At 39.2% G+C, this 16,188-nt stretch overlaps 2 protein-coding genes across 2 annotated transcripts; one reads left to right on the top strand and one right to left on the bottom strand.

Annotated features, from left to right (window-relative positions):
• Positions 1–3,652: 3,652 nt before the first annotated feature.
• LOC140674767 (uncharacterized) lies at positions 3,653–4,729 on the top strand. The gene is made up of 2 exons (XM_072908533.1): positions 3,653–3,758; positions 3,831–4,729. The coding sequence occupies exons 1-2, from the start codon at positions 3,653–3,655 to the stop codon at positions 4,727–4,729; spliced, it is 1,005 nt and encodes a 334-aa protein (XP_072764634.1).
• A 4,662-nt stretch (positions 4,730–9,391) lies between these two features.
• LOC140674766 (uncharacterized) lies at positions 9,392–10,740 on the bottom strand. The gene is made up of 2 exons (XM_072908532.1): positions 10,610–10,740; positions 9,392–10,265 (listed from the first exon to the last, which is right to left on the bottom strand). The coding sequence occupies exons 1-2, from the start codon at positions 10,738–10,740 to the stop codon at positions 9,461–9,463; spliced, it is 936 nt and encodes a 311-aa protein (XP_072764633.1). The 3' UTR covers positions 9,392–9,460.
• Positions 10,741–16,188: the final 5,448 nt, after the last annotated feature.

Raw genomic sequence — 16,188 nt, 5'->3', positions numbered from 1 at the left:
AGTCGCCACAAACTTTCTTATAAAAAAGGATGGAGGAAAAGGTTAGTGGTATAAATTTGTTATTTTATTATTGCTTTAGTGTACTAAAGTGTGGGCATGCGTGCGTGCGTGCGTGTGTGTGTGTGTGTGTGTGTGTGTGTGTGTACAGGCATTGATTTTCTTTGAAAATTAAAACTTGTATCAAAAAATATAAAGTTTACGTACAAAAGTTTTATAACTTTGAGGAGGATATATAAGACAGTGTTACTGGTTTAACTGTGAGTACAACCCTCTATTTTTCATTACTTTTTAAAACACTTTTTCAATATTTTAAATATTTTTTGAAGTATTTTTGAAGTTATGAAACTTGAAAGTTTAAAACACTTTTTCAATATTTTAAATATTTTTTGAAGTATTTTTAAAGTTATGAAACTTGAAAGTTTTACAATAATTGGTAAATATCCTGTTTAGGGGAGGATGCTCCGATGTCTTTGACCTTCACATATGTTGTCAAGGTCATCACCCTCAGTAACGCTTAAAAAGTTTTAGCCGTCGCTCGTTGTTTACTAAAAAGTTACATACAAAAATTGACGTTTTTTGCAATTATTTTATCAAATACTGAAAATTTAAAAAAATGTTTCAAATAAACATTGTAAGTTTCTTCAAAATACACGTTTTATATCCTAACCATTTTTATTATACGAGTGATAGTTTTCGAGAAAAACAACGATAAAGACTATAAACCTCATACAATATTAATTATAATATCATACATAATAGTCCCACTGTATCCGCGCATACACTTTCCTACCCACACAACAAATGGGTTAGGTTATTTTTTTTGGAAGTGGAGCCCCCCGCAGGGGGGCAGAACCCTCTGTATCCACGCATACACTTTTCACGCATAGAAAGTCTACACGCGGGCACAGTGAGTTCCGCCCCCCTGCGGGGAATTCCACTTTCAAAAAAAATAACCTAACCCAACCCATTTGTTGTGTGGATAGGAAAGTATATGTGTAGAAAGTGTATGTGCAGATACAGTGGGTTCCCCCCCCCTGCGGGGGGCTCCACTTCCAGAAAAAATAACCTAACTCAACCCATTTGTGGGTAAGAAAGTGTACGCGCGGATACAGTGGGACTATATTATATATTATGTTATAATTAATATTGTATAAGGTTTAGAGTCTTTATCGTTGTTTTTCTCGAAAACTATCACTCGTATAATAAAAATGGATAGGATATAAAATGTGTATTTTGAAGAGACCTACAACTTTTATTTGAAACATTTTTTTAAATTTTCAATATTTGATAAAATAATTGCAAAAAACGTCAATTTTAAAAAATTTTTGTAACTTTTTAGTAAACAACAAGCGACGGCTAAAACTTTTTAAGCGTTACTCAGGGTGATGACTTTGACAACATATGTCAAGATCAAGGACATCGGAGCATCCTCCCCTAAACAGGATATTTACCCAATAATTTAACATAAAATACAAAATATCTTGTAAAATATTCATTTTTTCATTATCTTACAGTAGATAGTATAAGAGAGTTCTAATCCAGGGATCTGAGGGGGGGTGAGGTAAGCGGGGGGAGGACGAGGCGAGGTACCTCGCCCCCCGCACTGACCGGGGGGGGGGGGGCAAATGTCCCCCTCAATCTGGGGGGGAGGTACAAAATGCCCCACCCCCCCAAATTAAAAGGGGAGGGTGGTACCAAACACCCCCTGATTGAGAGAGGGGAGGGGGAGGGGGGGCATACATATGGTTCCGCACGTGGAGGGAGTGTTCTCTCCGACTGACTGCGGAGGTCTGACGGTGAGAGAGAGGAATGTCAACTGTTATAGATAAAATAATCACCCCACTCTGTTTATTCATAATGTATATTTGCAATAAATAATTACGTTCGCAACGTGGTAGAGGGAGACGGTGCGATAGACGTCCGCAACGTGGTAGAGGGAGACGGTGCGATAGACGTTTGCAACGCGGTAGAGGGAGACGGTGCGATAGCCCACGCGCATTTATCTCAAATATATACACGAGATCCCATATCTCATCTCTCTCTAAATAGAGTATCTCTTTTTAAATAGACTATGCATATGATCCTATGAGAGGTAAACGTCTTTGTTTGACTGAGACTAAGAGAGCGCGAGGAGGAGGAGGAGGAAGAGTCGTAGAATAAAATAGTGTGAATAGAAACATTAATGTTAATAATAATTTTTTATTTTTTATTTGTTACAAGTATCATAAGTATATCATTTATAGCACACGCCAACAATTCGCAATCTACGAGTGATCCGCTATCGAACGCGTCACTCTCGCGAATCGCTTTCACAGCATCATTTACATCAGTAATATTGTTTCGTTGCAAGACGTTACAAAATTGTTTAAATTTTTCATTCACGAAATGTGTATTTTGACACAACCATGAATGCGTATGATCGATGCAATCTTCAAAATCGAATAAATGTAATAATGTTTGAGGTTGCATATACAAAGACTTATTAGATAATGTTAATTTAATAATTCTCGATCCGTTTAATGCGATCATTTGGATAGATAGATCACAGATCCATAATGGTTGACTTTCAGTCGATTGTACATGTCGTTCAATGTCTGCACGTTTCTGCATCAATGAGTGCCAGAGTACGATAGGCAATACTAATCGATTACCTCGGTTGTCACCAAGTATCAATTCGACATACGACATAGCTCCAACGCTTATTCCAATCTCCAAATATTTGTAAGATGTCGGGGTTAAGATATACCTTCTTCCAAGTATGCAAACCGCACGACGAGATGAAACGCTATATAAAATATTAAAATATATTAAAAAATAATATTTAGAAAATAATTTTTAGGAAATAATATTTAGAAAATAATTGAAACTTACATGTTCTTTGATTGAATTTCACCGTTTTCAATCGGAATGTAAAAATTCATCTTGCTGGTTTCTTTTGTAGAGCACATTTTTTTTTTTTTTTTTTTTTTTGCACAACCTTATGCACGGACAACTGATGCGATACTAAACTATTGAAAGTACTGCGATCAATTTGTAATATCGCAAAACGTCATGAGGAGGGGAGTATTTGTGACGTAATTTTGTAAGCGCCAATGTAAGGCTGCTAGAAATTATTAAAATCGTGTCTCCACGTGCTTTCTCGAGCGCCGTGTGTGGCAGCCGTATGATGAAATCTAATCAAATGTATACGACGATTGAAATATTCGGTTACAAATGTATACGACAAAGCGTGAGATAAAATTTTTGGCTAAATGATAACATAAACAGACCGTCGACGGTACGGATGTTTGCGCTAAAGAATAACGCGCCGACAGTACGAATGTTTGCGCTAAAGAATAACGCGCCGACAGTACGAATGTTTGCGCTAAAGAATAACGTGTCGCATAGTGGGTGGGCATTATCATGTATATTTAATTTGATTATAAATAATAAATATAATCCTATGCGTAGAGGATGTCATATTATATTATATTACCACGAAATATGCGTGAGATAAAGAGACGTGATATTATAGAAATGATGGATGTTTATACGAAAGAATAACGTTTTCGCAACGTGAAAAGAATATAACGATTAGATATAAATCAGAACGGAGAGTCACATCTCACCATTATTGTCGAAGCTTGCACGAGTGTACCTTATGTGTAAAAAAATGGAGCAGGTTTTAACGCATCAATCCACCTTGATAAATTCGGTGGAGGAGTACTTTGCGTGGGAGGTGCGATACGATGATTATATCAAGTCGTTGGAAGAGCAGAGTCGAATTAAACGACCGCGAATATCGATCGGATATCGACAATTGTTGATCGCAAAGATCGCGCGACTCGAAGGACTGAAAAATGCGTTGCGCAAACGTTTCGTATACGCGGGTGCCGGACACAGCGCGCATCAAGCTGCACTATTTTGGCGAGAAATTGATACAGCGTTCGAAAACCGTATATCGACTGCTGCGATAATCAATAGTAATTATATCGAACCTCGCCAGTTTCTCGAAGACGCGAGTGATATCGTGCTCGAACATGTGCGAGACGCTATCGAAACACACTGCAGTGTGAAAGTGAATACTATGTTTAACGGTGAGTTTGTGGCGGGTGAAAAGCACGACGATAAAAGTGTAAGTACAAAAAACTGTGAACTATTTCGTACATCTGATTTACGCGAATGGTACGAGCAACGTGTTATCGAGCCTACTTTAGCATCTCTCGAAGAATTTCAAGAACGTGATAGTGGGTGGGCATTATCGCGTATACTTAATTTGACTGTAAATATAAATAAATATAATCCTATGCGTGCGGGATGTCATATTATATTACCGCGAAAGATAATGATGAAGCGAGCGATAGTTAACGTGCGATCCAAAGACAATGCATGTTTCGCATGGGCAGTGACTGCTGCTATGTATCCCGCTGAAAGAAGGGTTGAACGAGAATTATCGTACCCGCGTTACACGGATGTGCTAAATCTTCGAGACATTGAGTTTCCAGTGACTCTTAATCAAATTAAAAAGTTTGAAATTAACAACAATATTTCAATCAATGTGTACACCATCGAAAACGAAAATATTGTTCCTATTCGTCTTTCGGAGCAAAAGAGGGACAAGCACGCCAATTTGCTCTACATTCAAGATGCGCAAGATATCGGACATTTCGCGTGGATCAAGAATTTATCGCGACTCGTGAGTTCGCAACTCAATAAACACAATGGACAAAAATATATCTGTGATCGGTAGGTATATTTAATATTATTGATTTTTTTCAAAATAAATATATAATTATTATTTCTATTTTTTATAAATGTTAAAATATATAATTATATATATATATATAATTATTATTTCTCTTTTATAGATGTCTACATTATTTTTATTCGAATGAGAAACTACAGTCACATACTGCAGACTGCGGGAAGATGAATGATTGCGCTATTCGATTACCGAGCGATAAAGTGGCTCGCTTTTAACAACTATAACAGGAAGGAGCAGGTTCCTTTCGTCGTGTATGCCGACCTGGAATGTGTTTTGAGAAAGACGGACAAAGAAGAAGAAGCAGAAAAAAATGTATACCAACATCATCAAGTGTTTAGTATCGCTTATTATGTACATTGCTCGTATATCGACAACGATAATTCGTTGTCCGCGTATCATTCTCGTCGCGAAGCCAATTGCGTCGCATGGTTTGCTGAAGAATTAAAAAATTTAGCAACGAGCGTGAAAACAATTTTATCTACAAATCTTCCCATGATAAATTTGACGCGTGAAGAATTGGAAAAGTTTAACAGCGCTATTCAATGTCACATATGTGAGAAACCATTCGTGGAAGACGATACGCGCGTACACGATCATTGCCACCTCACTGGGCGGTACAGAGGTCCCGCGCATTCAAATTGCAATCTAAATTATAAGGAATCCTTTTATATTCCAATTATTTTCCACAATTTATCCGGTTACGATTCACATTTTATAATCGAGGAAATAGCTACAGCGTTCGAAGGAAGAATCGATCTACTTCCGATAACTAAAGAAAAATACGTTTCATTTACGAAAGATGTTAAACTTACGGAAGACAATTCGCGAAATCACATTAAATTACGTTTCATCGATTCTTTTAAATTTCTCACAACAAGTCTCAACAAATTAGCATCTTTTCTCAGTAAAGATAAATTAAAAATTTTACAATCTGAATATTAAAATTTGCGGGTAGAAGACTTTGATCTGTTAACGCGAAAAAGTGTCTTTCCGTACGAATATATCGATTGTGTAGATAAATTGCACGATACATGTTTACCTCCGCGCGAATTATTTTACAGTTCCTTGACCGATGACACAGTATCCGAGAGCGATTACGCGCACGCCGAGACTGTTTGGAACCGATTCTCCATTAGAACGCTAGGCGAATATAGCGATCTATATTTAAAAATCGATGTCTTGTTATTAGGCGATATTTTTGAAAATTTTCGTGACAATTGTATCAAGAGTTACGGGCTCGACCCTGCGCATTATTATACTCTGCCCGGATACACGTGGGATGCCATGTTGAAGCATACAAATATTAAGTTTGAATTGCTCACTGACATCGATATGGTAATGTTTATAGAACGAGGTATACGCGGTGGTTTGAGTCAATGTTCCAACAGATACGCGCATACTAATAACAAGTACATGCAGTCATACGAGCCATTGAAACCGTCATCGTATCTAATGTATTTCGATGTAAATAATTTATACGGATGGGCAATGTGTCAACCTTTGCCTTACGCTAGTTTTCAATGGGTCGACAATATATACAATTTTGATCTATCATCGATCGCGTCCGATTCGCCTACAGGCTATATCCTCGAAGTCGATCTCGAGTACCCGCAACATCTTCACGACGCGCATACTGACTTACCGTTTTGTCCGACGCGTGACAAACCACCCGACAAAAGAGAGAACAAGTTGCTCGCGACCTTATACGATAAGAAACGATACGTAATACACTACCGCAATCTGCAGCAATGTACGCGACACGGTCTTCGCGTTACAAAAATTCATCGCATATTACAATTCGCGCAATCTCCATGGTTACGTACATATATTGAATTAAACACGCAATTTAGAAATGACGAAAAATGATTTTGAAAAGAATTTATACAAATTAATGAATAATGCAGTTTTCGGCAAAACGATGGAAAATGTGCGCAATCGCGTAGATATAAAACTTATAACAAAATGGGACGATAGGTACGGCGCAGAGGCAATGATCGCGAAACCAAATTTTCATAGCAGGAGCGTTTTTTCGGAAAATTTAATCGCTGTGGAATTGCGTAGACTCGAGGTGAAGTTTTACAAACCAATCTATGTAGGTATGTATATACTTGATGTATCCAAAATGTGTTTGTACGAATTTCATCACGATTACATGATTCCAATGTATAAAGAAAAATGTAAAGTCATGTACACCGACACGGATAGTCTCATATATCACATTGAGTGCGAAGACGTGTACGAGAATATGAAGCGCGACATCGGCAAGTTCGACACGAGCGACTATGCGATAGACAATGCGTACGGTATACCGCTCGTGAATAAAAAGGTACCGGGTCTAATGAAGGATGAAAACAACGGTATGATAATGACAGAATTTCGAGCTTAGAGCAAAAATGTATGCGCTAAAAGTAGATGGTAAAAAGAATACGAAAAGGTAAAAGATGTCAAGAATAGCGTCGTCGCGAAAACGATAATATTTGACGATTACATGCAGTGTTTGAACGAAGGAATTGAAATGACGCGACAGCAATCGACTATAAGATCAAAAATGCATAAAGTATATACCATGCGGCAGAAAAAAATTGCTCTAAGTCCACACGATGATAAACGGTATATAATACCTAAAAGTATCGATACGCTACCATGGGGGCATTACAGAATACCGTTGTAAAAAAGAAAAAAAGTGTATATATTTGAATATTATATATATTTATATATGTAAACTTTATATAATATTTGTTATATTTTTACAATACATTATTTTTATGTATCCAAGAATTCCGTGAACTATCGAATCCCAACCATTTCACAAAAACTTCATCCCCTCTCTTCTTCAATATCTTTTCCACAAGATATATATCGGGATTAGCAACGCGTTGTAGTTCGTATTCGTAAAATCCACCGGCGACGGGTTTTCTGCGCGAATCTTTTAATATATATGTCACGGGATTAGTTTTCTGTATCTTAACAATTTCAAACACTTCGGTGATCCAATTTGGTGTGTAGCCTTTTTCGAATAAAGTCTTGAATTTACTCACGCGCACCGAATCGCCTATTTTAAATTTCGCCAGCGCCGCAATCTTTACGTTGCTGTACACCGTATGTAAAAGTTTCTCCGCGACGGCTGGAGTAACATCGACAGGTCTCATACCGATAGTGCGATGTTTTTGCGTGTTGTACTCTTCAACGAGTCTCGATAGTTCGTCGATCCACTTGTAGTTTCCATTGAGCGTAAACATTTTCCACATTTTATTCTTCAAAGTACGATTGAAGCGTTCCACGATCGAGGCTTCCATGACGGAATATGTCGAATAATGATTAATATCGTGTTTCTTCATGAGGTTTTGTACATTTGCATTGTAAAATTCTTTTCCTTGATCGGTTTGAAAATTTTTCGGGCATCTCGCATCGTCTCGAATTATCTCCGCAATCGCATCGGCCGTCTCGTTTCCACCTTTACTCTTGAGCGGTACGACCCACGCATACTTGCTCAACACATCGATAACAGTGAGTATGTAATTGTATCCCTTGTTGACTCGAGCATACGGACGCATCTCGACGATGTCGGCTTGCCACAGATCATCGTATCCCCGCACTATGACGTGTCTTCGGGGAAAATTTTTTCTCGCTGGCGCGTGCAGCTCGTTTACCAACTGCCGTCTCTCCAAACTATGTTGATTCTTTGCTTTGCCAGTTTTTCTCGATGGTTGTTTGTTGTTTGCTTTTTTATCCCTCATTTTTCGTTTATCGTCCTTTAAGAGCCGTTCTTTAAGTTCCGTTTTTTTTCTATGATTTTTATTTTTTCACGTTTTCTGATCCGTTCTTAATCCGTTCTTGCGTTGTTCACCGCCGTCCTTCACCCATTCGAAAATCGTTCTTGATCCGTTCGCAGTCTTTTTCACAGTCGTTTTTGACTCGTTCGTAGCCGCTTTTGACCCGTTCGTAGCCTCGTTCACAGACGTCTTTCGAACGATCGTAGGAGTTCTTGAGTTGTTTGTAACCTTGAGTGTAGCCGTGAAGAACGTGTTCGTAGCCTCGTTCACAGCCCTGCTTGAGATGTTGATAGCCTCGTTCGAGGCTGTTGTTGTTGTTGTTGTTGTTGTTGTTGTTGTTGTTGTTGTTGTTGTTGCTGCTGCTGCTGCTAGGTCGTTCACTACCACTGCCACTCATTGTAGTTAGATAGCAGTTCGGTAATTCTTCGTAGCGGTTCGATAATTGTTCGCAGCCGTTCGATAATCCTTCGTAGCTGTTCGATAGCCGTTCGATAGCCGCTCCTAACCTGTTCACTGATGCTCATTCGGGTTGATAGCCGTCTCTGAGTTAGCGTTAGCCGCGCGTTGAAGATTGTTTAGCGCAATCTGTAATGCTCGCACGTCCTTCTCAAGCGAAGTAAGCTTCTCGTCTGAGTCTTTCTGTCGATTCATTAATCTTTTAACGCAGGACTGCACGTACAATTTGTTGACGGCATCGGTGTCAGCCTCAGGTTGCGCTACACGACGAATCTTACGCGACCTTGCATCGAAGTCTGTAACGACGCGACACAGAGCGTTTTCGTGCACATAACTTTTTATCAATCTATCCCAAGAGCCGTTTGTACCGATTGCATCATTTCTTGAATCGAATAAGCCAAATTTGTTGATAGGCATTTTTTTTTTCCGACGCTTCGTAAAGTGTCACGCGACGCTGATCGACTGATTAGTTTTGTCGATACATCATTCAATTTATAATAAGACCATCTTCGCGAAGTTCTTCGATAATCGACATGATTTCATTGTCGTGAGCATTGTTACCGGCTCGACGCGAAGCATCCAGTAATCGCAGACGATCTACCAACTCGTTTGGATCGTTCCAATGCACGTAGTCGATCTTATTGTCGTTTAGAGTCATAGCGCGCGGTAGTATACCCTTTCCAGCTTTTCTGCTAGACAATAACGGTGCAATTACATTTTTATACTTATATCCTTTAGTCCCTAATACTGGATTATGTGCTTTGTTCCCACGTTTATGCGCATTCGTCGCTAATAATATACTTTTATATTTAAGCAAATCATCTTCGGTGTATATTTCATCGTCGGGGATTTTTTTGAAAATTAATTCATAGAGACCCGGCGTTCCCGTATATTTTACTTCATTGATAATTATATTATCATTTTTGTCTACGTCAAAATGTTTATCACCGAGGATTATTCCATCGTTAGAAAACTTAATGCCGTACACATAATCCATAGCTTTATCTTTATCTTGATTCATAACAGTTAATATATATTTTTGTCCGAGTGGACCTAAATGCTCTCGAAATATGTTTACACCTGCGGACGTTTGCAATTCATGTTGTACCGTCGTAACCAACGAATCGGGTGTGGTTTCAAAAATTTCGTCGACGGGTGGTTGCTCGTACGATAATTGACGCGGTTGCGCAATTTCTATCTGAGTAGATGTGTCCGGTATCGTTCGTCTTTGATTAGGTGTAGAAGTTATAGGCAAATCATTTAATGAGACGTTTAATTGTTTTTGCTTTGAGCTCAAATCATTCAATGAGATTCTTGGTCGTTTTTTAACTTTAATAATTTTCTTTTCCACATGGTCTTTTTCGAGTATATCGAACGGCTGATTTTCGATACGTCGGATTCTACATCGATGGTATTTTGAACAAGCTGTTTTAGAGGCTCGCTAATCGGTTTAAACTGTTTCTCTAACGCTACATCTTCCTCAATTTTACCAGTTTTTAACGCGCGATATTTTTTGCGAATTGACTCGCTCGTCTGTACAATTTTTCGCGCAATCTTTTCACGATCACTGTTATCACTCATGTTTTTTATGTAGACGTTGCTCTGTCAATGTTTCGATAGCAACTGATCATTTTACGGTACCGCAAATTCATTAAAACCTCTTCTGTAACGTCCATTGTTCATTGAACTGTCTTTGTCAATTACTAGAAATCCATACTTGTGCTGCCAACATTTTTGGCATAACGCGCTAAAATCATCGTACGACATATCAGTATTTACATGATCGTTGTACACATGTCGCAAGTTTGTACCGTCTTGTTTAAATAAAATCAACAGATTAGCATTGTCGCGTATAAGATGCTTGGGTATCTTGGCATACGTTTGACAGAGATAGAAACAATCGACGCTTGAGTGTCGACCCATTGAGAAGTACTCTCTTATCGTATCTTGCTTGTCGCTTGCCACGTCATCAAAGATAAAAACCGAATTCGGAAGCGCCTCTCTCGATGGAATGACATCGCTGTTATTAGAGAACGTAAAGTAACCAATTTCATCTATCGATGATAGTAAATTTTCCAAATATTGATATTTTGGTTGTTGAAGCGATTTTGAATATATGTATAAATTTTCAAAGCGTATGCCGTTTGGACTTTCAATCAAGCTTATCAACAAGTTAGTTTTACCACAATTCGAAGGGCTGCAGATAAGACCGCGTATTGTATTCAGTAACATTTTTCCATGTTTGTGTATTTCTTTTTCAGGCATTAGCCTATTGTCAAAATTTGTTACTTTAATTACCGTTGGTTGTAGCACGAATCGCATGACTTGTCTAATCAGACTTAACGATACTTTATGAGGAGGAGGAGGGTGAGGAGAGCCTATTTATAGATGCGCATCAAATCGAAACCGCTCAGTATCAAACATGTTTCTTTCACTGTCGGATGACTGTGATATTCTCAACCTTACCTCAGAACAGTTGCAATATATACCGACGATTATTTTATTGAAACAGTTTGGTCGTTACGTGGAACGTCTGTGGGACAAACTTCCGGAATATATAAAGGTTGATTCGGAGGTTCAGACCTATCGTCGCTGTTTCGAACATTACAATCGACCGTGGCAACGAACGCACATTGACGGTCCAGCGCCGATGATAAAAGATTGTTACGAATGTTAGCGAAAACCGTAAGAGGCTGTGGTCTGTTGAATCGCGCGATAAACGCACTCCCTATCGAATTACATATTCCTGGATATCAGTTTTGCGGACCGGGAACTCGTTTACAAGAACGATTGGTTAGAGGCGATCGAGGCATCAACCCATTGGACGTCGCGTGTCGCGAACATGATTTAGCTTACTCGCGAAGCAACAACCTCGGCGAACGACACGTAGCGGATAGTACACTAGCTGCGAGGGCGCGAGAACGTATTACCGCGAAAGATTCGAATTTTGGCGAAAGAGCAGCCGCCACGGCCGTTTGGACGGTCATGAAAGCAAAGACGAAAATGGGTATGGGAATGAAAAAGTCGTCGACGAAGAAAAAGATTACGAAAAAACGAATACTTCCGGTAGCGAAACGCGGAGGCGTATTACCGATTCTACCAGTGTTGGGTGCTCTCGGATCTCTGATTGGTGGAGCGGCTGGTGTAGCGAAGATGGTAAACGACAGAAAATCTACGCAACGTCAGTTTCAAGAGATGCTACGTCACAATTGCGCCATGGAAGGTCGCGGATTGTATCTCGCGCCATACAAATACGGACGAGGAATCTCAATGAGAAAGAAGAAGAAAAAAAAAAAAAACGTCAAAGAGACACTAAAAATGCCAGAGGGTGCAACTACCAACGTACAACTGCTGCAACTAGCAAAACGTATGCGCATTCCGTATTTTAGAGGCGTTTTTATGCGTGACTCATTACCGATCGGTGGTATATATCGAAACGAGAGCGGTATCATAAATTTGGATAACGCTAAAGGCTCGGGTACTCACTGGGTAGCGTATGCAAAGAGAGGGAATCGCGCTATATATTTTGACAGTTTTGGCAATCTTCGCCCGCCGAATGAATTGATACGATATTTAAATGTGTCAAAAATAGATTATAATCATACATCCTATCAAACTTATAATCAAAGCATCTGCGGACAATTGTGCTTGCAGTTTCTCCGAACGGTCGATGCATGCGAATTTAAATTTTAACACATACACATTATATGTATGAAAACACATTTTGAATAAAAATTATATATTAAACATATATATCGCTATGTATCTTCTTTATAAAATCCTATCCTTCTTCCTGTATATTATATAATAATAATAATAATAATAATAATAAGTTACATTGATATATTTTTTAATCGAAATGAATAGTTTATTGGAAATGTGTCAAGAATACTTTTAATATCTTAATAAGTTACGTTTATATTTCTTTTACTGCAGCCTTCTCCTTTGCTCTCTCTCTCTCTCTTTCTCTCTCTCTCTCTCTCTCCTTTCCTTACACATCATACTCTCCTTGTGCTACGTCTATAGCACTGCCCTTTTCTCACCATTATGCTCTCCTTGTCCTACGTCTATAGCGCCTTCCTTCTTACACCACGTCGTACTCTCCTTGTCATACGCTCTATTGTGCTTGCAGTTTTTCCGAGCGGTCGATGCACGCGAATTTAAAGACATACATTCCGCTATTTAATTTAGTATTCGTTAAACAGTTTGGTCAACATGTCTATGACATTCACGCTGACTGGGAAGAGCAGCGTTCTCGCGGCAAATTACTCGCCCACCGTAGATTTAAGCGATGGTGAATACGAACTCGGTCTAGCGGATTTTGAGAGTTATCACACGATATCGAACGTGAATTCCTCGAATAATAAATTTTACTTTGGCAAAGACGATGCGGAAATTACGATTCCCGAGGGATCGTACGAGCTGCAAGCGATACATGAATTTTTGAAAAAAACAATTTCACGAAAACGTTCGCAACACAGTTCGTGATGGTGATAAAAAACAAACTGACGACGATAACTTCGAGGCTGGAGAATGGCCGATAGTGCTCCGCGCTAATTACAATACGATGCGGAGCGAGATCAAATGTGCCTACAGAATAAATTTTAGCAAGCCTAACAACATTGGATCGCTGCTAGGATTCTCGAACCGTATACTGCAGCCGCGAAAATGGTACGAGTCGGACGTGCCGATTAACATTATCAACGTGAACATTATCCGCGTCGAATGTAATGTCACCGCGGGTGCGTACAACAACGGTAAACTCGTTCATACGATACATGAATTTTCACCGAGGGTACCACCAGGATATAAGATATCAGAAACACCGGCGCACATCATTTACCTACCGATCATCGTACGGAGCATTACGGATTTAACGTTACGCGTTGTCGATCAGGAAGGACGATTACTCGATTTTCGAGGAGAAGAGATCACCATTAGAGTGCGTGTACGACGGCGACAAAATTAGCGTGTGATGCTCGTGCTGAACGGATCGAAAGACGTGAGAGACAACACAATTTTTACGACACCCGTGACGACAACAACAACAACAACAACAACAACATCGAGATTTGCTAATACGCAATCATCTCGCGCTAAGAAAAAGAAATTGAACGCATCAAACGTTGAGTTTTTACAATCTTTGGGATTCGTGGTGCGAAACATTTGAACGATGACTGACATTCTCAACATCGCGGACGAACCGATCTTTGACGATCGCATCGTCAAGATTGAGACTTACGCATACAACCCATTCGCCAACACAACGTTCGGACACAGTGACGAGATAAGAATACCCATACAACAACAGGATCTGTATACATTACCGTACGAGAGTTTCTTATACATCGAGGGAGAATTGAAGATAAACAATCCAACTGACGGATCTAATGTGGTACTGCAAAATAATTGCGTAGCATTCATGTTTGACGAGATTCGATACGAACTCAATGGCGTGGAGATTGATCGCAACAGAAACGTGGGAATAACGAGTATGCTCAAAAACTATGTAACAATATCATCCGATAAAAGCGTGATTATGAGAAATGCTGGCTGGAGTGATCCAACTACTGTAAATGGACATTTTAATTTTTGCGTACCGCTCTACATGTTATTGGGATTTTGCGAGGATTACAAACGCATAGTAATTAACGCTCGTCACGAGTTGATCTTAATACGATCGCGCAATGACAACAATTGTCTGGTTGGAGCTTCGGTGGTGGAGCCTGTGATCAACATATTCAAGATACAATGGCGAATGCCACATGTGCTGTTGAGTGAAATTAAGAAGTTGTCTATGCTGCGCGCTCTGGAAAGCGGACGCTACCTCAGCATGGGTTTTCGCTCGTGGGATCTGTACGAGTTTCCGCTGTTGCAGCGTACAACCAAGCATTCGTGGGCCATTAAGACCGCGACTCAGCTGGAGAAACCACGATACGTTATCTTTGCTCTGCAGACAGGTCGGAAGAATGTTATGCTCGAGGATATGAGTAAATTCGACGACTGCAAATTAACAAACGTGAAACTTTATCTGAACTCGGAATGTTATCCGTACGACGATATGAATCTGGATTTCGATAAAAACAGATGGTTGATTCTATACGACACGTACGCGCGTTTCTGCAAAAACTATTACGGATACGAGTACCTCGAACCGAGCCTCACCGTCTCACTGTTTCTACTTTACGGTCCGTTTGTAATCATCGATTGTTCTCGACAAAACGAATCGGTGAAAAATGCTACCGTAGACGTAAGAATAGAATTTGATTGTAAAGAAAATGTGCCGGCAAACACTACCGCTTATTGTCTCATTTTGCATGATCGCGTTGTCGAATACAATCCTCTAACGAACGTAGTACGTAAAATTACATGAATCAACACTAGCAGGAACGCTCGTCTTATCAGCCAACCAACCAACGTTCGATTCTTCTGTAAACGAAATTGGAGAATCGCATACCGGATCATATAACATAAAAACTTGCGATACTCGATGATTAACGTCAGTCGTTCGTCGTCGTAGTTCTCGCTAATATCTCTTCATTATGGTTGTGCCAACGTTTGTGGATCTTCAAGGATTTATTATCGATAAAAAATTTATCGTGAAAGAAATTGCGATTTTGACAAAGGGATCTGTACTCTCTCATTATATTTTTACGAGTCTTACACCATTCCGTTTGCTCACGAGATCTGAGAGATCTCAGGTTGCATGGTTGGTTGGAAAACATCACAATCTGCAATGGGAAGATGGAAACGTTCCATACTACATGGCTAAACGTTTAATCACTGAGGCTGTGACGTTGAAAGATACATCTTCTCGAGTGTATGTCAAAGAACATGAAAAGCGAAAATGGTTGGCAAATTTACTGGAAGACGATGCGAAAATCGGTTTTATTATCAAGACATTGGATAACGACTATGATGACGTTCCTGCTTTAGATAAATTAGATGCTACTCTGCGTTGCGATAGACATGTACGAAATTGCGCTTTACAAAATGTATTTAAAATATTCAATTGGTGATCAAATCATCATCATGAAGGTTCAATCAACCCATATTTACATTAAAAAACTATAGTTCAAGTATTATTTTCTATATTCTGTAATTAAATTTTTTTAATTTTAAATAAATTTGGAATTTTTATACATTTATATATTTCTTTTACTTGTCACCTTCTTTCCTTACCATCATGCTCTCTCCTTTCCTTACACATCATAC

This window comes from Anoplolepis gracilipes, chromosome 16, assembly GCF_047496725.1.
Source record: "Anoplolepis gracilipes chromosome 16, ASM4749672v1, whole genome shotgun sequence".
NCBI classification, from domain to species: Eukaryota; Metazoa; Arthropoda; class Insecta; order Hymenoptera; family Formicidae; genus Anoplolepis; species Anoplolepis gracilipes.
This window is presented reverse-complemented; position numbering and strand designations above follow the sequence as displayed.